The 24644-nt window shown below is 34.0% G+C and overlaps 1 protein-coding gene across 4 annotated transcripts; it reads left to right on the top strand.

Annotated features, from left to right (window-relative positions):
- The first annotated feature begins 1488 nt into the window (after positions 1–1488).
- LOC110020799 (monothiol glutaredoxin-S10-like) lies at positions 1489–24438 on the top strand. Of its 4 annotated transcripts, XM_020719039.1 has the most exons (6): positions 1489–1891; positions 1975–2043; positions 5757–5831; positions 23505–23531; positions 23769–23856; positions 24119–24200. In XM_020719039.1, the coding sequence occupies exons 1-5, from the start codon at positions 1581–1583 to the stop codon at positions 23824–23826; spliced, it is 540 nt and encodes a 179-aa protein (XP_020574698.1). In that variant the 5' UTR covers positions 1489–1580; the 3' UTR covers positions 23827–23856; positions 24119–24200. The 4 variants fall into 4 exon arrangements, with proteins under 4 accessions (XP_020574698.1, XP_020574696.1, XP_020574699.1 ...); XM_020719037.1 differs by lacking the exon at positions 23769–23856 and having other exon boundaries at positions 1503–1891; positions 24119–24438; XM_020719040.1 differs by lacking the exon at positions 24119–24200 and having other exon boundaries at positions 1504–1891; positions 1975–2048.
- The last annotated feature ends 206 nt before the right edge of the window (positions 24439–24644 follow it).

Below are 24644 nucleotides of genomic sequence, written 5' to 3'. Positions count from 1 at the left end.
TCAATTAGATGATATTTGGTGGACATTTAAGAGCCTTAATGATGTCAGAATTGAGTGATATTGGGTTCGTTGCATTCGTCTCTGATGCGTGCTAGAAATTCGCAGCGGTAGAGCAATGGATTATTGTCTTAGCGTTGCGCGAGGATTCAACACACACTCAGATGAAAATGAATCAAGCTGTGATAACACGAGAAGTTCTTACGTAGAAAACCCGTAAAGGGGAAAAACCATGGGGTCTGGCCCAGTTGTAAAATCTACTATAAGTTGATGCTTACAGATGTCCGTTGTCCCACAGACGGGAAATGGTTACTAGATTTTCAAGTTACAACGTCGACTGAAGACTTTTAGTCAGCGGTGGTTGACGGAGGTCGACGGTGATCGACGGTAGTCGACGATGACGAGGGGGATCAATGACGATCAGCGATGGTCGACGGAGGTCAGCAATTACTGACGACAGTCGATGACGGTCAGCGGTGGTCGACGGAGGTCAGCTGTGATCGATGGCGATCAACGGTGGTCGACAGAGGTCAACGGTGGTTGTCGACGACGATCGACGATGGCGATGATGATCTTGAACTAAAGCTTATTCTCAAAGCCTCAAGTTCTCTCTTAAGCCTCCACTTTTTCATGTGAGGTGTGAGACTTTATTTATAGTATTTTGAGTGTAATTAATACAATAATATGAACCATTTTGATCGAACGGTCTAGAGAGCTTCCCTTGAACAAATGACGTTTGATGGACGTTTGAGTGCCTTAACAATGTCAAAATTGAGCAATCTTAGGCTCGTTGGATTCATCTTGATTCATCTTATCGAGACGCTATCTTATCGAGACGCTCGATTCGACTATGAACTCGCTAGATTCAACATCTGTTTCTTTCAAATGCCTCCGGAAATTCTCCAATAGTGGTTTAATGACTTGATCCGGGCTTGATTTGACTCGGATCAGACTGAATTTTACATCATTAGGTCCGTCTCATCGAGCCGATCAGTTTGACTATAAGTTTGTTGAAATCGGAGCTCCGAATGACTCTTAATCAAAGTTGACTCTTAATCAAAGTAAGTTTGAATGTTTCTTGTTCAAAACATTGCACTGAGATTCGTGCTGGCTGATGAAAATTTGTTGGTGACGTATCAGTCACATCGATACGCTAGATTCAATTATAAGCTTGTTACATTTGAGATCCTTATGACATTTCAATTAACAAGCCAAAGCTTCTAAAAATGGTTAAATGGTTTGATTTATGCTTGTTCTGATTTGGATTGAACAAATTTAAGTTTCATTGTGTTTGTCTTGCATGCAAAAATATAATTCACTTTTAAAAAATTAGTAAGTGATATTTTTTAAGATAGATTAAAAATTTAAGTAATATATATTAAATAAATTCATAAAGATTGTGTGGTATGAATGTAAATGCTCCAATCCAAAATTAGAGTTTCGCATGGGAAGAGCAACGTGACAGGACACGATTGTGTGAAGCTCCTACGCCGGACCAACTCACCGATCCGATCCCGATAAACGCGAAGCAACTGCCTGTACTATCCCCCTCTGCTTTCAGGTAGCCGGAGGAGTGCGCAGCCATGGCGACGAGCTCAAACATACTGAGAGCTAGCGTCCCTCTGTGTCCTAAAGCCAATCGTGCGCATTACCATCGGCTAGCCTCTCTTACGGCCCTCTCGCCGCCCCTTCTCCTGCGCCCATCCGGCATCCACCGAAGCAGAAAGAGAGTTGACAGGGAAGAAAGCGACAGAGTCATCGAAGTCCGATCAATGTCCTTTTCCTTTTCCTCCTCGCCCTCGTATTCTTCCTCCTTCGGGGCCCGGCTTGAGGAGACGGTGAAGAAGACGGTGGCGGAGAATCCGGTGGTCATCTACTCTAAGACGTGGTGTTCGTGAGTCACGTGATACCCTATTTCAAAATTAAGCTGGTTTGTTTCCATTTATTTTTACTACAGTGCCTTTTTGTGACATGTAGGTACTCGATGGAAGTAAAGGCGTTATTCAAGCGAATTGGAGTGGATGCCCTCGTCATCGAGCTTGACCAGTTAGGTAATTATTCATGTCTTCTGTCTTCTTTGGAAGTGTGTGCGTGTGTGTCTGTGTGTTCGGTTGCTTTTTTCTCGTTTTCATCAGCTGATCTTTACAAGAAAAGTTTGTCTCGTTTAAATTGACTACTGCTTATTGCGCTTTGGACCTAAGGAAACTTGTTTTTGCTGGTGTTCAAAATCTTTGAAAATCCCGACATGGCTTGCTGAACCATTTCAAGATCGGAAATATTGATCTTGTGTGAAGGCGGCAGATGCGAGGAAATTTTTTTGAGTTCTTTCTCGAATCTCAAAACTTCATACTTTGGAATTCTTCAGTCGTTTCTTTGCTTATGTTTACCAAAGTATAGGTCAAAACTGTGATCTATGCTTAGTTCCATGGTACCATGTTAATGACTGTTGCAATGATAGTAGAAAGCCGCCACCATAGACTTTTGTTGGATACTTTGTCTATAAATTTCAATGTTGTTTTTATCTATTTGTGACAACCTGTGATAATTCCCAGGGTTTGGACTAAAAGCTTAAACATCATTATCAAAACTCTGGACTTTTGATTGCAGTCTAGTGTAGTGTTTTCTGTCTAATCTTAACTTATTTGACATCATCTGAATAATATCTTATTTGGTAGGATTTATGCATAATATGTAGTGCATCCTTTAATGAATTTAGTGCATCGTTGGCCTATGATGTTAATTTTGAAATTACTCTACACGCTGCAGTTATAGCTTGAGACATCTAGAAAGGATTGAAGCCAACCGGCAAAAGAGTGATTATCACAATTATTACTGAATGATCTTTTTATTTTTTATGTTATTTATTTTAATTAATAGGGGAGATTTTTTTTTAAATTTCTAACAATCCAATCTTGTATATTGAGAACAGGAGACATAATGCAAGAAAATAAAAATAATAATACTAAAAAATTTATGAACAGTTGAACATAAAAAAGTCAATGTAAACAAGCACATACTAATAAGAAAATAATGCATACAGAGGTAAAAAAATATATGATAGTGTTGGCAGGCGAGTGATCAAGCCCTAAATAAAATGATAAATATCACACATAACAATCTCTGTATGTGAAGATATTAAGCAATTTAGATCATAAGTGTAAAGATAATTCGATCTCATAAGTACAAGCACACTTAATCTAAGGGTCATCATATAAACAAACAGAAGATCCTACTGATTACAAAAAAAATACAATGATAATGGTAATAATATAATACTAAGTGTGATTATGATAATATAAAGATAACTTTACTGCATCAAAGAATTAAGAGTATGATATTTATATGGTTCAACAAAACTTGGTCTACATTTATACCAAAGCTCCCCTTGCTTAGGATTTCACTATGATAACTCCTTTGTTTGCAAGTTGGAGGAGAAATTTTCATCCCCTCTTTCTTCAAGAGGAAAAGACCTCACCCTGATTATGGATAAATGTACCTCTAGAAGCCAATAATTTGCAAAACAAGGAATACCTTCTTCGAAGGTCTCCCAAGAGTTTAGAAGTGATTAAAGTCATTATTAAAATTTCAAGAACAATTCTATCTTTATAAAAAAATGATTGCAAAATATATAATAGAAGTCACTTACAAATTTTCTTTCCTCCAATTCATTTGCAAATTTTCTTGCCTCAAGTAGAGGAATCAAGGAGTTTTTCTTCTTTATGAACACTTTAATTATTCTTTGAGATGATAAGCTTTTTAAGCACACGTTTTCTCTGTATTTTTTTCCTTTGATTTTGAGAAAAAATGATCAATTTTTAATTCATTAGAATATCTTATATATTCAGGAGATGAATGAAGAATATTCATTTTGAAATGGTTCCGAAAACTAGTCATTCAGTGGTAGTTTTGTTTTAAGTGAGTTTTTATTTCTACCTCGATCTAATGATTTTTAAATGCATATTTATGATGTCATATATGAAATTATATGTAAACAACTCATTGAATCCATTGGAATAAAATTAAGATTATATATTTTATATATATATATATATATATATATATATATATAGTTAAGTAACTAATAGAATTAATCAATAATTAATGTACAAAGTCATATTTAATAATTTAAATCATTAAATGGGACATTTATGAAAGAAATTTTTTAAAATAAATGAGTGGATAAATAAATACTTAATGATATGGTTGTAATATAATTTTAATTAAGTACATAATAACATAATTAGCAAAGTAATCAGAACTAGCATAAAACAAGCATAATTAGCTAACTCATCAAATCCTTTGTTAATGTTAATCAATTTAAAATGAATAATCTAAACCTACAAACTACACTAAATTGAACTTGAAGAGTATAACACTTGAGTTTTGATGAATAATCGTCTTTATTTCATCTTCAAATGTTTAAGGAGTCGTTTGGTTGAGTGAATTTGTGATGTTTTGTAATTTTTTTGCAAGAATTTGAGAAAATTATGTGTTTGGTATGATGAATTATAAATGCAATGTAAAGTATGAATGAATTTGAAGTTTACACCGTAGTTCATTTTGACTGAATTTAGAATTTTACATTTGGCGAAATTTAACTTGCACCGTTTATTGAAATATAAAATATTCTTGGCAAGTCGCTGCCCCGCCTGTCGTTGCTGCCCACAACCGTCGTTGCCTCCCCCTCATGTTGGAGCCACTGCCCCTCCCCAGCTATCAGCATCCCCGCTTGTCTTAGCGGTTGCCGCCGCCACCAGTTGCTCGCCGCCTAAGCAGCCTCCCGCTCGCCCGCCCCCACCTTCTGACGCCTGCCACCCAACGTCTGTCACAGCGCGACCTCTAGGCATCGGTTGCTCGTCCAATGCCGCAAATGTCGACGCCACTGGCCACGCGTTGTCGCCCGCCTCTCGCTGCCAGCCTCCAGTAGCTGGCCGCTCGCCGCGCTTGCTAGACAAAAAATATATTTTGAAATATATTGTTTTCAATCTACTTCAAACTAAAAAAAATATAAGGTCCTATATTTAATTTATAATGAACTGAACGACTCTAAAGTATTTAAAATACATTGTAATTCTGTAATTTTTTTACATTGCATTTCATTTTCAGCAAATCAAACGGCCCCTAAAGCTCCAAGTTAGTCTAATAGATGCCGACATCATCATCATATTTACTTTTATAAATGCTAATCAAATTATTAGATTATACTATGTAAGAATTTTTATTATAAAATCAATAATGAATTACAAATGAGTTGCATTGACTCATGGGGTCAATAATTTATCAAGAAGAATTCTATATTTGTTGTGGCATGACATGAATTATGAATCTATACTCATTTCTCTCTCACTTCTAATATGTTTTTGTCCCAAAGATTTGCTTTGTAACCCCATCCACCATAATGTACGTCTAACTCTTTTAATGAGAAGAAATGCAACTTCTTATCAACCTATCAAATACAATGTTAGGCAAACATTTACATTAGCATTTTCATGCAACTTAATTTCTTGGTTATGTTAATCACTAGAGCTCATGTTTCCATCAATTTCATTTACCGCCAACCAACAAGAAGCAGTCCTATTAGAAAAACTTTCACTAAAGCTTCTGCATTGAACTTAGTTTGTGGCTTCATATGATATCAAATTCATGGAAGCAAACTTGACAATTCTTCTTGTAATTCTATAAACTCATGAAATCATGCTTGAAGGATGTATTCTCGTTTATGTCCATAAGCAAACTAACAGTCATTTCTTATTGCTTAGGTCCTCAAGGTCCACAACTACAAAAAGTCTTGGAAAGACTCACAGGACAATTTACTGTTCCAAACGTCTTTATCGGTATGTAGCATTATTTTTTCTTGGAGTGTCACAAACTATGTGTTTGAAACTTCTGTTTGCATTTGATAAAGTATTATTTTATATTTTTATTGCACTTTTATTTCAAATGTACATTGTATTATTATATATCTTCATTTAATAAAATCAATCTAGAATAGTTTCTTAAGTTACCCACACTTTGTAAAATTATATATATATATGAAAAGACTATATATATATATATATATATATTGCAATTTTTGCAAATATGCATGCCAAATTTCATCATTTATTTACTACTTATATTTTCTGTCTTTATCCATTTTAGTTCGTCTTTTTTAACTTTTTTTTCTGATAGTTTGTGGATTAAACTCATCATGATTATTTTCATTTAGATTTTTCCAACTATTTATGGCCAAGTTTATGAATCATCTTTTGTCAATTATTTCTGTTGTGCTACATGAGGTCTAAAAGCGGTTATATGCAAATTATTTTTTACAATATCTTATAGTCAATTTCTCCTACTTCCTTACATATTGATGTTAATTTTATCTACCTGTTTTATGAATGTATATTCTACCCTTAGTTGTACATGTCCAAACCATATAAATATATCATTCATTTATATTTAATAAATGTTAGTCTCACCATTTCCCTAATATATAAGAATTCTTCATTTTATCCTTTCTAGTTTTGTTACGTAGGACTTGGTATAATTGGCCTAATGTAGTTTTATTAAACTTACTTTTTAAGCCTTCATGATAATTTTTAACCACATGATACTTAATGGTGATTTCTCCATTTTAAGCTCTCATCCTTAATTTTAGAGCTAATATCCTCATATATATTTTCATTTTTTCTCATATATGTTGTTTTAGCTTGATTATGGAAGCTTGTGTTTTAGTATGCCTTAGATTATAGATTCTGATGGTTCCCATTTAGCAAGTTTCAGATAATTATTTTCATTATTTATCATGACATCTCTCTTTGTCGTTGTTGTTACTAGTTCTTCGTCTTCCTTCTCTACAAAATTATGTATCCATACCTCCTTGGTTTTGACAATTTTTTTATACATTTCACAAGTTTGTATAAACTTTATGTACATTCATTATCTTACTAATTCTCATAACTATTCTTTAACTTTTTATTCATCTCATTATGTTTTTCAAAATCTTAACAAGATGATGAGTTGGAGGTTCCTGCTATCACACTGATTCTACTTCCATTATCTTGCCCGACTCTGCTTTTTCACCTTATTGTTAGCATTGACGTTTAGGTCACCATCCCCTCACCGTCTTTGGAGTTTCACTAATGCTCCATCTTTTTTTCCTAATTTGAATGTGAAGCTTGAGAATGTAGTAAACACCATTGTGTCTTCTCCTGTGCAACCTCTTGCAAGGGTGCATTTTTGACTTGTTACATTCGGATATGTAGGGACCAATTATTGTATCACTAATTTGGGTTTTTTGATATATTGTTTCTTTTATTATTGATTACACCGGTGAGTGCCGCCGAAAATTCTATATGTTAAAGAAATTTTATAGAGTGAACGTTGAGTTTTCTGCTTAAGTTGAAATTCTGTGTATAGATGATGCTTTGAATTACATGCAGTTCTTCTTACACTCTTTTTGTGCTGACAATGTTATTATACATCAATCATTGTGTCCCTATAAATCCCAATAAATAGGTGTCACTTTCTTATTGTTTCTGCTGCCTCAATGCATGTACATGTTCCACTTTAGTTTTGGAGAGGTGTCATTTTTACAGCTATTTACTCAATCTTGTGTTGTCGTCTATTCTAATTGGTGCTTCTCCCCTTTTAATTTTTTTTTTGTCTTATTTCGGAGTTTTAACCATGTTGTTTTTATTCACTCTTCATTCAGAACATGATAAACTCTTATCTTGTGCCATAAATTGTATTCTTTTTTTTACCTATTTTCGTACTCAGAATGGTTATTGATGTTAAAATCAATCCCTTTACTATGCTCCTTCATCCCCTTACACATCTCTTAATGTCCCACCTATTGTTGTAGTGCTTGCCCTTCTCTTATAGGTCTATGCTTGTTAGTCTCCTTTGCCTCCTTCAGAAGTGCTCATCTACCACTTGCACTTTGACCAATTAGATCAACGTTTTTCAATTGCTTCTTGGAAGATATTCATTATTATATTAACCAACCACTACACTCCTCTGCATCTTTTAATACTTGACAATAACAAAGTGTGCACCATTGTACAAAGTTCTAATTGAGTCCTAGTGCATAACTTGTTACGTACTTTTTAAGAAATAGTGTGAAATATTAAAAAAAATCATGAATAATTTATGTTAAATTTAATAATATAATAGTATAAATAAATAAATAATAATAATGAAAGATCACTATCAATGTGATATTAGTGAAACATAATCTTTGATTTTAAGAGACTAAATATGTGCTCCAAGGATTATTAAATATAAATTTTACAATGATATTATAGGAGTTTATTAAACTATGCAATTTTATTGAAGACTAATCAATTATGAGGATGATGAGATCAAGAAGTTAGAGCATGAAATGGTTTCAATTTGAATAAGTTTGCTTGAATAAATTAATTGAAACTCTGCCTATCTTAAATCTCGAATATCAACTTGATCTTCAGAACTCTTAGTTCATGCACTTAAGAGTTCTGCTTTAATAGTTTTTGTCAAGCATTCAACAAAACTCATTAATATTAAATCATGAATATAGTTTAAAGGGAGGGATAAGTTGGATAGATAAACCGTTTAACAATCATAATTAAATAATATCTGAACATAAAATATGCTAATCCTTGAAAAGGATATATAGTAGTTTATTTATTTTATTTGATTATATTTATTCTTTTTAAATTATTTTCTAGGTTCTCATATTCACAATTTAGAGAACAAGACAAAGTGTAAGAAGTGGTAAGTCATTTTAGGTAGAGAAAAGCTTTAGGAGTTTAATATATTTTTATTTGACTCATAAAAATTGAACAGAAATGATGATATAGTAAGACTGATAGAGAGCGCAACAACAAGTTTTTATCCCATTATGTGGGGTCGGCTAGATGAATTCTTTTCTCCATTGTGTCCTATTGAGTGTCATATTTTCATTTAAGTCTAATAAATTAAGATCATTTTTTATACAACATGCCCAAGTCTTTTTAGGTTCACCTCTATTTTTCTTTACATGAAATATCGACTCTTCTAATTGGATCATCAAATGTTTGACGTTTAATGTAGCCAAACCATCTAAGGTGCTCTCTCTAATCTTTATTGCCATTGGAGCTACTCCATCCTTTTCACGGATATATTCATTTCGCATTTTGTCTCTAAGTCTAAAACCACTCAACCACATGGGCATTCTCATCTCAGCAACACTTGACTTTATTTTTTGCTTCTGTGTTATAGGCCAACATTCTACGCCATAAAGCATTGTAAGTCTCACCAGCATCTTATGAAATTTTCCTACAAGTTTAAAGGGAATTTTTCATCACACAATAGGCCTAATGCATTCGTCCACTTCAACCATCCAACTTTTATTCTACTAAAAATCTCAATCTATCACCGTCATTTTGAATTATAGACTCAAGGTATCTACAATATTCACTCCTTTTTAATGACTTGATCACCCATTATTGCAAACCCACCACTAGATTTACTACTATTAAAATTACATTCTATTTATTCAATTTTAGACTGCCCAAACGAAAGCCCTAAGACTCAAAATTGACCTCCATAATTTACATTTTTTCTGAACTCTCGCTAGTCTTATCCACAAGAAGGCATCATTAGTTAAAAATACACTGAGGTATATTTTCTTGTAAATTTCCTGTAAAGGCACATCCGTAACTTAAACAAGAAGATATGGGCTTAAAGTTGGTCTCTGATGTAATTCAATTGAAATAAAAAAAATACTAGGTCGATCCTCCTTGTGTCCGAATATAACAAATCTACTATACATATCTTTAATGATTTGAGTAAGCAATATCAAGACCATTCTTTTCTAGAACTCTCTAAAATACTTTTCTTGCAACCATAACATAAGCTTTTACTAAGTCAACAAAAAATCATATGTAGATCATCCTTACTCTCTTTGTACTTCTATTTCAAACTCAATAAATATATAACTTTCATTGTAGATTTGCCTGGCATAAATTTAAATTGATTTTGGGAAATTTTTGTATCACGTCGTGATCTATGTTCAATCACTCTTTTTTATAACTTTATGTATGACATTTTAACCTAATTCCTCTATAATTTACTCTCTCCTATGCATCCCCTTCGTTCTTAAAAATATAAATGAATACACTCTTTGTCCACTCGTCAGGCATCTTTTTTAGTTTTTAAAATAATATTGAAAAAGTTTAATAAGTAAAAAAATTCTTAGATCTCGTAAACATTTTTACTCTTCTACCGTAATACCATTAGGTTCTACTGCTTTTTTATATCTTCATTTTCCTCTTTAACTGTCATTTTACTAATGAGACAATAAAAATAAAAATTTTTTATTATTTATGATATTAAAATCACTAATTTTAATCATATTTTTACAAATTTTATTGAAAAAATTTATCAAAATATATCACCCACTTATGTTGAATATTCTCATCTAGGTGATGTATTTTTTTTTTTCATCTCTAATTCACTTTACTTTAACTAAATCTTTACTTTTTTTATATGTTTGCTTGAATAGTTCGTACATATATATTATACCCTATTTAGAATCTAATATATTATAAAGATCACTCAAAGTAAAATTCTTAGCATCACAAATTGTTCTTTTAGACTCTCTACGAGCCACTTTAATTTTTTTGAACTCTCCAAGCTTTTATATATAATTAATTTTTTTATAAAAAATTTTCGTATTTTTTATACTTTTTTTGCACATTATTATTTCTCTAGCAACTATTTTTATTCATAAGAGCTTTTTCTTTTAATTTTTCAAGCACATTTTTTGTAATTTACTTAATGGTACTCATTATTTTGTCTCGCGTAGTATTAGCATCTTCATGAACATTTCAAATTTTAAGATACTTAAAATTTGCTGATAAAAATAAATTTATTTATTTTTTAAGTGCCTCCATCAAATTTTATGAGAATGTTTTATTGTATTTTATCTTCCAACTCTTCTTCTTAAAATCTAAAACTAATAATCAATATTTGTTACTTAAGTTTTCACTTGAAATAACTTTACAATTTTTACTATCTCGACGATTTATTTTTCTCATAAGAAAATAATCAATTTATAGTTTATTAGATCCATTCTTATAAGTTTTAATATACTCATAGTTTTTTTTAATAAAATATTAAGAATAGTATAATCATATGCTAAAACACAATTCAATATTGCTACTTTTTTTATTAGTCACTCTAAAATCTTATTCACCATAAATACTTTTAAAATCTTTTATCACTCTATCAACATATTCATTTAAATATTCTCCAATAATTTTTTTTTCTTCAAAAGGCTTCCTTTGTATTAATTCTTTTATGTCATTCTGAAATTTTTATTTGAACATATATTCAAACTTAATTGAGAAGCATAAACACTTATAACATTAAGAATCTTAGTATCAACAATAATCTTTAGAGCTATAATTCTATCTTCAATTATATTAAATTTTACAACATGAGAGAAACATATAATGAGCTCAATTTATAGGTAGAGATGCTTAATCAATGCATCAACAAGGCAAAACTTTATCTCTCATCGCAAAATAAAAAATTTAATCATAGATAATCATATAGTCCATCTATAGATTCTTCCCAATAGATTAGCATAAGACGTTAAAACAAATGTCTTTGTATGAGAGCTGAACTTAGCAACAAAAGCTCTCCTATTATGTTATAAATAACCTTCTACTAATTTTTCTTATTCATACAAGTAATTTAAATTAATTAATAAACTAAAAAATAAGAAGAGATAAACTAAAAAAAAATATAGTGTGCGTCATATATGCTCTGTACGACAACACACAAATGAAACATGTTATTATGCTTTCTTCTACCTTATCATGTAAATAGGGTAAAGGCGCACTATGCTATGCTATAGACAATAACACATGCTATTTTCCTTTTTTCTGTTTGACTTGCCTCTATCTAATGTTTCTATTCCTAGGTCTTGTCAAGAAGCTTTGCTTAATTGAAACTAGAAACATACTTTCAATATTGAAATGGGGTTCTTCTTGATCATTACACCCCTTGTTAGGCATTAATCCCATTTCATATTTTTGATTCTTGATCATAAATTCTCAATTGACGGCCAAAAATTATATATAGGTTCATGGCAATAGATCCTTTCATACTTTTGATTCTTTATCATAAACTCTCTATTGGTGGCCAAAAATCATACATAGGTATGACATCAACTATGAAAGATTTTCTCTAGCTGCTCAGCTAAGTTTTGTTCTCTTTCTTCTCTCAGTTGCCTTTAATCAAGAATTGGCCTTGTTTGAAATGGATGTCAATGATGATTTTATTTATAGGGGGATCTCTTTGAACCTATTTACATATTTACATGGATCAACATTTAGCATTTGTTGCATTAGGAGGGAATAAAATTTGCAAACTTCAAAATGTTATATTTTTTGGCTGAAGAAAAGTCCCCATGCTTGGTTAGACAAAGTTTACAAGGTTTTCATTGATATTGATTTTTTGGGGCATCATAATGAATCATTCTATCTTAATCCACCATTGTTCATTTTACACTATAATCCTAGTTATGTATGCTGATGATATTCTTCTTACTTGAAATGTTGCTTTCAATATTTATGAACACAACAATATGTTTAGAAATTTTGTTACTAAGTAGCTGGGGTTTTGAAAAAACTTTCTTCGCACCAAGTTTGCATATAGCAAGGGCGGTGTTTCTCTCTCTCAATAGAAATTTGTTATAGACCTTTTTGAAGAAATTGATCCCTTTTACATTCCAGCTTGCAGACTCCCCTTCTGTATACTCTGCAATCATCTGATGATGATGAAAGCTGTAATGTTGCTTCTTTGTTATTGACATCTTATTGACATGCTTATTTATTTGACTCTCACTTGATCTGATTTAGTCAAGCATATGCAAAATCCAAAGAAGAAACGTGGAAATGATGCTTAAAAACTTAAAATACATCAAACTTTAACAGAAGGTTTAAGCTATTAAAAACATATTCTCTAAGAATTAAAGGTTATTATGAAGTTGGCTATACTAGATCTATTGATGATTAGAATTCTACTTCAAGATACTATATCTTTGTGGTTGAAAATCTTGTGTGTTGGAGAAGTGAGAAACATGTTGCAGCCAAAAATACCCTTAAAGCTAAATGGATTATGACTTCTTAGATGTAGATTAAAACTCTAATATAAGAATTTAGCTTCTGTAACACAATTCTTTATTGTAACAATTACACATCTATCTACAATTCAAGTAATCCTATATTTCATGAAACAATCAACCATATTGAAGTGGATTGTCACTTCACAAGAGATGCTATGTTGTCAAAATGGATTATTGCTTCACAAATCTGTTGTGAAATATGATTACTAGACATATTTACTAAGGTTTTGAGAACTTTTTTTATGTTTAAAATCCTGTAATAAGAAGGAACTTTTTAATATATATGCTCCAGTTTGAAGGGGAGTCTTTTCATATAGAAATAGCTAGATTGAAATTTTGATTTTATTGTTTCCAATATATTAGGAAATTCTCGTTCTCATTGTCCTCACGTTTATTCTTCCTATTTGCTTATATTATGGCACTTGTCTTCAACCAATGCGACATGACAGGTTTTTCTTTTTGAAAGTTAGAAATGTGTTCGTGCTTGAACTCAGACCTGTTCAATTGCATCTCGACTTGCTGCAGACTTGCTTGAGCTCTGCTCGCATACAACCATACAAGCTTTAGTTTCGGATTTCTTTCGAGTGTTTAGGATAAAATGTAACACAATGAGGGATTGTGCACTTGCGAAGCAGCCTGGAAACCTAACGTCTACCTCCGCATGTTAATGTCGGATTATAACAAAATCCCGTTGGCAGGGCAGAGAGGAGGTGGAGAGATGCACTAAAACTTATTTGATCGCTTGGCAATGGATGATGACGAAATTGCCATTGGAGAAGATAGTCACCATCTCAATATCTTTTTGAGCATGACGATTTCAAAGAAAGCAGAGATGTAGTGCAAATAGCAGCAAACTACTGGTTGCAACATGATATTGGTGAAAAGCTTAACATGGTGAACTAGGCCTTCAGTCATGGTGTTTGATGGAGAGTAATGGTAGATGGAAAAACAATGGAAACTAGCATCGCGTAAGATCAACATCATGATGGGTTTGCTTTGTGGATAGGACTGCGGCTGCAATGAAGGTATTTCAGAGGTGATATTCTTTAAACCAAAATGAGTAGTAAAAGAGGAGTAAATGTCACAGACAAATCGGAACTCAAGGAGTCCAAATAAACTCCAACTAGCAGAAAAAGGATTCCTTTTTGTAAATTGCAAAAGATAGCCTTCCCTTATAATATTTTGTATTTCATCCTTAATAAGCCCAAGTTGGTGGAATCATGATGAAAGGAGTTCGAGTAGGTTCCAGCTAGCAGAAAAAAAAAATATAATAATAATAACTTTGGTATACAAAGTATTTGGGAGGAGAACCTCTCTTGATTTTATTTTGGTTCTGTCACTTTAATGTATTAAACTTTCATTCTCAATATCACAATGGTGCTAATTGAAAATCGTTATGTTTAAAGTTTCTTATTTTTGTAAAAAGTAAACTATTTATCCACTTATGTAAAAAAAGATACGATTGGATGCCTTATAGAGCATATTTAATAATTTAGTTTTATCCATGCATTTCACTTGTAAAAATAATAAACTTTAGGGGGGGGGAGCAACAGTGACTCCCTACAAAAAAGGTACAAAATTTGGAGGGGGGAGGATCTCCATCTATGAAAACAAAAAATATATTTAACACACCCCTAGGGGTTCCTCCTCCCACAGTACAACTCACGCAAATGTAAACATAAAAAATACAGGTATACCCAAACCAAAAGAACAAAACCCAAAAATAAGTAAACCTGTGTCCGTGTATTAATAACAGTAAAGGAGAAAGAAAATCCACAAAAATGTCAGCAGGTAAGTCGTAATCCTCTGGAAACACTCCAGCGAGCAGCAATGCCATTTGGAATGTCGGACAACAGAGCAGAGGAACCAGACACCAGGGGACCAACAGGAACAGTGAGAGCAGGAACCAAGGAGGCAAAGCCAGGAATGATGCAAATCAAAAAACCTACCAAGAAAAATAAAAAGCCCGCTAGAAGAAAGGTGGAAACCAAACCACCATACAGAAAAGAAAGCCCCAACGATAAAGCCGAGCAGCTCAACTGATTAAAATCTAACATATGGCAGATTCAAATTGTCCCCAGTGAGGAGACGTCTGAGAGGAGCAGGAGGATATATACCAACGTAGCACGTCTCCCTTGCATGCCTGACTAACCAATCAACAGGGGCGTTGCCCTCTCTATGAATGAATTTCCAATTTACTTCCAAGTGTCTTTCAGCAATTATGCTGAAATACGTTTAAAAATGCAAATAATATCCCAAAATGGAGGAGAGATACCCAAAAGTATATCATAGAGCATTTTAGAATCGGTCTCCACCTCGAATGTATGAAAATTGAAAGCACTTGCCACCATTAAAGCCAGAAAAACCCCCCAACATTCCGTGGCTAAGGAGTTGTCAGCAGCAACAGGAGAGGTAAAGTAACATAAACACTTACCCTCATAATTTCGAAAAATGCCCCCAACTGCCGCATATAATTGATTCCAACACCCATCTACATTCACTTTAACAGAGCCAGAAGAAGGGGGAGCCCATCTAATTAAACGGGGGGGCTTAAAATTTGAAACACCATTGGAACAGACCCTTAGTGCCTTGGTATAATAGACCAACACATAAGAAACAGTCATAGAAGTAGTAGGAGGAGAGGAATTGTTTTTAAAGTTGTTTCTCGAGGTCCAAATAAACCATAGGACCAGTAAAGGAAGGGGAAACCCCCTATCATCAAAAACTTTCCATTGCCACAAATAATTAGTTAAGATGCCCGTATGAATCCAGGGGATACCGAAATGTATACCCAAAATGTTCCAAACATTTAAAGAGAAAGCACATTAAAAAAATATGTGTCTCAAATCTTCCTCCGCAACTTTGCACATAGGACATCGCGGAGCCAATTTAAGGCCTTTCAACTTAAGAATGTCATCAATAGGTAGTAAAAAAGAGAGAACGCCAGAGAAAAAAGGATATAGAGGGAGTTAAAAGTTTGTGAGTTAAAAAAGTTTGTGCCAAATCCATTTTCTCCAAAGCCAATCCCGATGTGAGTGTAAAGTGCCATAAATTAACTTGCAAACCGATTGAGAATTGATCCTCTTCCACACAGGGAAATCTCTGCGGGAAGGGGTAATAGGAATAGTTATAATATGTTTAGCATTTTGCTCTCTCACAATGGAACATAATTTGGAGAAATCCAAGCCATCTTGAAAAAAGAAATATGAAACCGATGAGGTATTAGTATGGAGAGGGTGAGAATATTCAGAGAGATAAGACAAACCCCAATTATCATTCCAAAAAGAGATGTTACTGTCACCAATGTCCCAAAACATGAACTCATTAGCAGTAGATCTAACATTAACAACAGCTTTCCAGATACGGGAATCGCCAACCTTCCACAAAACCTGGGAAGGGTGAGCTGAAGAACAATATTTCTGATGCATAAAAGAAGGTCATAGAGATGAACCCATTTTAAATTTAAACCAAAGTTTGCAAAGATTTATTTACACCGTATGTTTCAAATCTTTAAAGCCAAAACCGCCAGCTTTCTTAAGCTTACAGACCCTTTGCCAAGTGGCCCAAATCCTTTCTTAGCACCATTCCGCACCCAAAGGAATTTATTAAAGAGTCTCTCCATAACATTGATAGCACTTTTTTTTTTTTATTAAACACCTGCAAAGCATATACAAGAATACTCTGTAGCACACTAGATAGCAAAGATATCCTTCCCCCAGTAGAAAGGAAAACATTTCTCCAACCGTTGATTTTGCGTTTGATTTTATCAATAACATCATCCATATGAATTTGTTTTCTCCTTCCCCTAATCAAGTTTACCCCAAGATATTTAAGAGGAAGAGAGGCATAATGGTAACCTTTATAATCAACTCCCAAATGAATAAGATGTTGCTTAACATACTTGCCAAAATACATCTGACACTTGTCACAATTAAAGAGGAGTCCAGAACAATTTTGGAAATCCTTAAGGAGCCCCAATAATTGTTTTAAAGCAAGTTTAGAGGCATTAGCAAAGATAATAACATCATCAGCCTAAGCAATGTGAGAAACCATCATTTTGGCCTTATGGGAAAACTGTGTGTGAGGGTGTAACAACTGTAAATGATTGAGCATCTTGGATAGGTAATCGAAGACTAAAATGGAAATAATAGGAGAGAGAGGGTCCCCCTGTTTTATGTCTCTACAAGCAGAGAAAAAGCCGTAAGAATTATCATTAAGCAGTATGGAATAATAGTTGTTAGCCAACCATCTTTTAGTCAATGTGCAAAATCGGGGTTGAAACCTCTAGCCTTCAAAACGTTAATGATGAAATCTCAATTAATAGTATCAAATGCCTTCTTGATATCTAATTTGATAATAAGGTTGCCACCCCTGCATTTTTTGTCGAGATCTTGCAAAATTTCCTGGGCTAAGAGAATATTGTCAGAAATATCATGGTCTTTTATAAAAACCGATTGATGAGGGGAGATGAGACAAGGAAGATGAGGCTGAAGGCGAGCCACAATCAGTTTGTTAATAATTTTAGAGACCACATAAGTGAGCGAGATGGGCCGAAAATTCTTCCAATGTGTTTTATCATTAGATTTAGGTAAAAGAACAATCAAAGCGGCGGAGAAATACTTTCCAGGGTCTTCTTCCTGAAAAAAACTTTGAATCGCGAGAACCACCTCTTTCTTTATGATGTCCCAACAAAAAATGTAAAAAATAGAAGTGAAACCGTCCGGACCAGGAGCCTTTTGGGAATTAATATCTTTGAGGGCAGTGAAAATCTCCATCTCAGTGGGCGGGATCAGACAAAGAGAGGGAGGAAACCATATCCCTCTGATCCTCAAACATTTCCGAGAGACTATCAGTGACCGGGTGAGCCTCAGCATAAAGAGAGGTAAAATAATCAGCGGCATGGCATTGGAACCAATTTAACCAATTTGATCGACATCAGTGAGGACAATACCCTCATCAGTAACAATCTCAGGAATGACGTTTATATTCCTACGATATTTGATGGTGGCGTGAAAATATTTAGTATTTCGGTCACTATTTTCTAAAATGAGTGTCACAAGCTTTCTGTCTAAGGAAGTTTTTCTCAATAGTGAATTCCTCCAAGAGAGTATAATGAGCCTTGGCTAACTTAGCCACAAGGTCAAGAGTGTCTATCACCTGTGCCTCCAGTGCATCCACCTCTTGTTGGGCATTCGACACCCTGGAATGAACATTGCCAAAAATATCTAAGTTCCACCTTAAGTAAGAAGCCACATTCTTATGTAATTGCCATAAAATAAACCAATGGTTGTCATTCCACCGCGAGACCCAAGCTTGTTTAATAAAATTAAGAAAGATAGGATGAGAAGTTCAAACATTTAGAAATTTAAAGTGATAGCGAGCAGGTTTAGAATGAAAAGCCAAGCTAAGCAAAATAGGATTATGATCTGATGCAGCATGATTAAGATGTTTGATATGAATAATATTATAGTAGCCCATAAAAGAGGAGTTTCTCAGAAATCTATCCAGTCTCTGCATAAGAAAACGCCTTTGCCAAGTATAGGGGGGACCCGAGAAACATAAATCATAAAGGCCAGCATCCGCAATATGCTCCCAAAAACGGTTGATAAGGCTTGTATCAACTTTAGCACCACCCCTTCTCTCCGAATGAGACATAATCATATTTAGATCTCCTCCAACGAACCAGTTATCAGAAATAGTAACACCCATTTGAGTAAGTTGCTGCCAAAGAAGAAGTTTGTCCCGTAATAAAGAGCTGGCGTAAATGAAAGTGGCCCAACTATTAAAATTCTCCATCTGATAATGGATTAGAACATATTGCAGATTATCATCAATAATGTTGAGAGTGATATCATTTTGTCAAAAAAGCAAAATTTTATTGTTCTGATTACTATAATGTGTGTAACCCTTGAATTTCTTAATGATATCATCTTTATGAACTAACACAAACGGCTCCAAAAGAACAAAAATGTCTGGCTTATGGACCCTACATAAATGCCTACATAAATTAAAGGAGTATGGGTCCGTCACTCCTCTAATGTTTCATACTAGAATGTTAAACATTTTGGCCCATAACACCCCCCTCCTAGCAAACCTAGGGGGAAGATGCAAGTGCTCACCCTCAGAATGATGTGTGACATCAATGTTATTTGACTGTGTCATATTTGGAACTTCTGATTTCCTTTTGCCTCTTTTCCTGCTATATTTCTGAATTGTCCATTTAGATTCTAAAGCCACGACAACCACAGTAGTTGGGTCAAGCGGTGGAGTAGTAGCAGGTAATGTAGTGTGTTGTGTAGGTAGTTGTGGGGGATCCTGAACCGCAATTTGTTCGGCCAAAGCACCAGGGAGCTGAGCCTCAAGTTCCTGCGTGGCAATAAGCTCCACATTTTCTTCAGCTCTCTCAAAGGGCAAAGGGCCCACGTGTGCTACTTCATCAGAATGAGCAGCACTGGTTGCCTCCAAACAGGGAGCAATTTGTTCAACAATTGTTTCAATAAGAGGAGTTCGAAGGACAGATTTCTGTTGAACAGAGGATCTACGTCCAGAAGTAGCTTTCCGCAATTCAGGGTGTAAGTGAAAACAGTGTGTTGAATTATGTCCAAACATACTGCAGTGCAAGCAGTAATGAGGATTTTTCTCAAGAAACACCTGTTGCCAATATCCCGTATGATTAGAACTAATCCAAACCTCCTCCGGAGGGGTTAAAGTAACATCACATTCTATCAAAATTCTAGCCATTGAAGACCTTGTTAAGTTAAAAGTCGGAGCATCTAGCATTAACGACTTACCATACATAGCAGCAATAGAAAACAAAATTTCATGATTTAACAAATGCGCCTTTAAACCCGGAAGTCGAAGCTAGACAGGTATTACAAGCAACTCAGTCCGAGAATCAAAATTGGTTGTCTATTTGAGGACTTTCATCCAAACATCCCCAAAATGTATTGTTCTTCATTCAAAAAGTTTAGCATAGTCATCCTTGTTAAAGAGCTGAATCAGAATATGCATGCTATCAAGAGCACCAATCTTCCAACCCCCCAATAAATTCAAGAGCTCAAATTGTTTCAGCATAAAATCATATTTAGGAAGCTCATATAGGAACTTACCTGCAAGATGAAAACGACAAGCAGAGCAAGAATGGAATTTTCAGTGTCAGAGAGGAAAAGCGCAAACTTACCCCCTTTCTCCCTTGAGACTTAATGAAGTTGTATTCCCTGCCAATAATAAGTGATTCATGAAAAGAAGAAGGAAACGCAAACTTCGGAGGAATACCGGAGGAGGAACCCCCGGCAGTGACGCTTGCATACGTCTTCGCCATAGACAGCGAGAGAACAAAGAGACGAGAAAAGAAGACGAGAACGAAGGAGAAGCCAAAGCCAAAAAATGAAAGGAAAGATCTCATCGGAGTTCGACCGTCGAGAGGGAAGACACGGCGTCAACATCTCAAAATCGCCTCCCGATCGCCAGCGATTCCAAACTCTAGCGGAGCGCACGAACCGTCCATCATATAGTGTGTGTGTGTGTGTGTGTGTGTATAGTGGAGTTCAGAAAAGTTCAATTAAATTTGAACGTGATGTTTTCTAATTTTATCACACATTAAGAATTTTGACTCCAAACACAACCCAAAATCTTTCACTTTTGAATTGGCTTGAAATTATTGTGTGTAGGTTGGAAATCAAGAAATCAAGATTCATAAAATATGTCTAGGAAAAAAAAATATACATTAGGTAATTATCCATTAAAAATTAAAATGCCTGTATTTTTATTGACATTTCAAGATATAAATTTTTTTAGTAGAAAGTACAACAACAATAAGTCTTTATTCCACTAATAAGTGGGGTTGGCTGCACGAATTTTTTTCCTCCATTGTGTCGTATTTAGTGTCACATTCTCATTTAATTCTAATAAATTAAGATCATTTTTTATACAATATGCCCAAGTTTTTTTAGGTCTGCCTCTGCCTTTCTTAACACTAGTCGAATCTAAAACATCTACTCCCCTAACCAGATCATAAGATGGTCGACGTTTAATGTGACCAAACCATATAAAACAACTCTCTCTAATCTTTTCTGCCATTGAAGCTACACCAATCCTTTCACGGATATATTTATTTTGTTTTTTGTATCTTAAGCGTAAAGCCAATCATCCACCTAAGCATTCTCATCTCAGCAACACTTAACTCAGTTTTATGCTTCTCTTTCAGTTTTATGCTTCTCTTTTACAGTTTTATGCTTCTCTTTTATAAACCAACATTATGTGCCATAAAGCATTGCAAGTCTCACCAACATCTTCTAAAATTTTCCCTCAAGTCTAAGCAATTCTTTTCTATTACAAAATAGGCCTGATGTATTGCTCCACTTCAACCATCCAACTTGAATTCTACTAATAACATCCTCATCTATATCACCTTCACTTTGAACAATAGACCGAAGATATCTCAAATGTCCACTCCTTTCAATGATTTGATCACTCATTGTTACAACTTCACCACTAGATTATCTACTACTAAAAGTACATTCCATGTATTCAAGATTAGATCTACTCAAACGAAGACCTTTAGACTCTAAAGTAAACCTCCGTAATTCAAGTTTTCTTGAACTCTTTCTCTAGTCTTATCAACAAGAAGGTTATCATCGATGGAAGCTAGCTGATACAAAAAATTAATCGGTTCCTAGATTTAATTTTTAATAAATACGTCGTTACACTCATATATAAAAGAAGATAATTGAAGCTTGGACAAGCAAAATTGCAGTTAGAAGTCAGCTGTGTTTTTTTAGTCAAAAACTAAAATACGAGAAACCTTTTGAGGGAAGATTTGTATAAGTTGATCGACAATTATACCCATATTATTTGCTCATTTCCTCCAAGAATCTGAGGACAGGTTTGGCTTCACTGTTCTCGTTTTTAGGAACTTGTGCGGCTGTGTAGGATGCCAATGCGTGGAGGACTTATCTAAGTTGGTAGAAGTCAATTTACTTTCATAAATGCGTTTTTATTACTTTTAATTTTACCTCTTTACTGAATGATTTATTTTTGTGCACCTATTCGTTATTGTTCTTTAGAAGCACCGAAATTTATTTGGTGGATGGTCATATTTAAATTAGTTGTGTAATATGAGTAGATTTATTTTGTTGCTCTAGTCTTTTTTGCATTACGTTAATGTTGATTATTTCAGAAATTCTTATTTCTTATGTGTTAATTATTGTGTCATTCGTGGAATCTAAGCATTATAATTTTATGAGATTTGATAAACTTTGAAAGACATTTAGAAAATACTTGGTAGTTTATTCAATCCTTGATAAGAGAAGAAATTTTTACGTCCGTACATAACATAATGAGAAAATTCGTACATCACATAATGAGAAGAATTTTATGTCCGTACATCACATAATGAGAAGAATTTTTTACGTCCGTACATCACATATAGAGGTATGTGTGGATGTACAAGATTACACAGCTGTGCACTTCATTATCGACACAACTTTACATTGTGACATCCGAACATAGTAATTTCTCAAAAGGGAGAGCAAACAAGTGTTTGATAAGCTGAGAATGAAGCTAACAAAGAAGATGACTTAATGTAATCAACAAGAAGAAGGTAGCCACTCTATTTTGTCAGGACTCTAAAGTCTAAAACCCAAACTCATATACTGGTACTATATTTTATTATCCAATTGCTGTAATTAAAAAGTTTATGCGGCCATGATCAGAAGCCATGTGCTGGGAGGAAAAATATTCAACCTGACTTCAAACCAAGAACCTCTCAATTAAATACATAACAGGCTTCCAACGTTGTCTTGCTAACTATCATTTTTAGAACTGTAATATTTTGAAAATATTTTTTAGATGATTCAATAAATTTTAGGCAGGCATGTTTAAACTCAAAATCAACTGGAAATATGAGATTTGAGCTAGGAAATGTATATCATAATTTATTTTAATTGAGTTCAATCAATTCTAATCCAACTCAAATTTGGAACTAGTTTCAAACTGAAGTTATTCTTGTCACCCTTATGTGTGTGCATATTTAAATCCCGGGAAATATTTCAACTCTATCGAGAATGCTGGAGTGCAGAAAGAATTGGAAGTCTTGGATGCATTTTGAAGCACTTCATTTCATAGCTTTGCTAATGAATGAATTTTCAGAGTATATATTTTATTGATGAATCAATCACATGATTATCTCAGCATCCTTCAATTTTGAATCTTCAGTAACTCTTTTTTTTCTTTCCTTTCCTGCTCTGAAAAAGCCTTAAATTGCTGGCACCTTTGTTAAGTACGTTATCTTCTTGTCTGCAAATCAGATTATATTGGTTCATATTATTGCCCATCTTTTTAAAGATTTTTTTTTTTATTCTATGAACAGGGGGCAAGCATATTGGTGGTTGTACAGGTATGAACACTTCCCGCACTTATTATTGTAAAGTTTATGAAGCTGTCACAATTGTTATTTTGCTTAGATAACTGGCCTGTCTTGTTGAAATTTCATTCACTTTCAACAATGCCCCACTACATAATGTGAATAATAGAAAAGATTCTCTCATATTAAATAAATGGAATGTCTTCTTAACACTGGTTGGACTTCTGTGGAAGTCCACTATAGTAATCCATCTCTACTTGTACGTTTCAGCTCTCCATGCTTAAATCTTGAAGAAGAAGTGTCAAAGTGCTCCCTTGGCTCCTTATAGGGGTTCATTTTACTCCCCGAGTCTATAAAAGTGCGTTAGTCCCAACTCCTTTATTGTGGGCCAAATTATTACTCCCTAAGAACTATTTCGACCAATATTAAATGAGTTCATGGATTAGTTCAACCTTTTATAGACTTTGGAATTAAAAGTTCCATATAAATAGTCGGGATTATTTGGGCACTTCACTCTTAAATCTTCCATTCTTATCAAAAAAAAAAAAAGAAAAAGAAAAAAAGAAGGAGAGAGAGTTTAATTGTGACAGTAATTAGGTTTCATCTTTGTTTTGATGCAGATACTGTAAAGCTTTACCGCAAAGGAGAACTCACTCCCATGCTATCAGAATTAAACATCAGCACAAAGAGCTTGCAACAGCCTTAGCTGAACAGTCCAGGTTTGCAAAGCCGTTCTATCAAGGGGGTGCTCATATGTATTGAATTTTCATTTATTACCTTTGTATGGTGTAAGCTTTTACTTCTATACATTCAAACTATTCCATGCTAATCTTATTGTTCAGCTTTCTCAAATATTGTTCAAGTATTATTGACTGTGCTTTCAGTATTCTATCTTATTATATCAGGATAAATTGGTAATAGGTGCCACTGGTTGCTTCTAGTCTTGGATTGATATTTGGAACATATTTTGATCTCAAATTTGATTAGTATGCTGTTTGGTTTATATTTCTTCTGTGTAAAGTAATATAAAAAACAGGGATTTTAAAATTTTCGTGTTTGGAATGGTACAGCGGCAAAGTAAAATAGAAGTTATGCAGAATTAGATTTTACTCTGATAGTCAAAAAACGCCGCAAAGTAAACTCACC

Source organism: Phalaenopsis equestris, unplaced genomic scaffold (genome assembly GCF_001263595.1).
Source record: "Phalaenopsis equestris unplaced genomic scaffold, ASM126359v1 Scaffold000107, whole genome shotgun sequence".
Lineage (NCBI taxonomy): Eukaryota > Viridiplantae > Streptophyta > Magnoliopsida > Asparagales > Orchidaceae > Phalaenopsis > Phalaenopsis equestris.
The sequence above is the reverse complement of the archived record's forward strand: the minus strand, read 5'-3'. Positions and strand labels throughout refer to the sequence as shown.

Coding starts and splice junctions, on each gene's coding strand:
- LOC110020799 (XM_020719037.1), top strand. CDS start 1,581: ATGGCGACGAGCTCAAACATACTGAGAGCTAGCGTCCCTCTGTGTCCT. Junction 1,892..1,974: donor TACTCTAAGACGTGGTGTTC/GTGAGTCACGTG, acceptor TGTGACATGTAG/GTACTCGATGGAAGTAAAGG. Junction 2,044..5,756: donor CTCGTCATCGAGCTTGACCA/GTTAGGTAATTA, acceptor CTTATTGCTTAG/GTCCTCAAGGTCCACAACTA.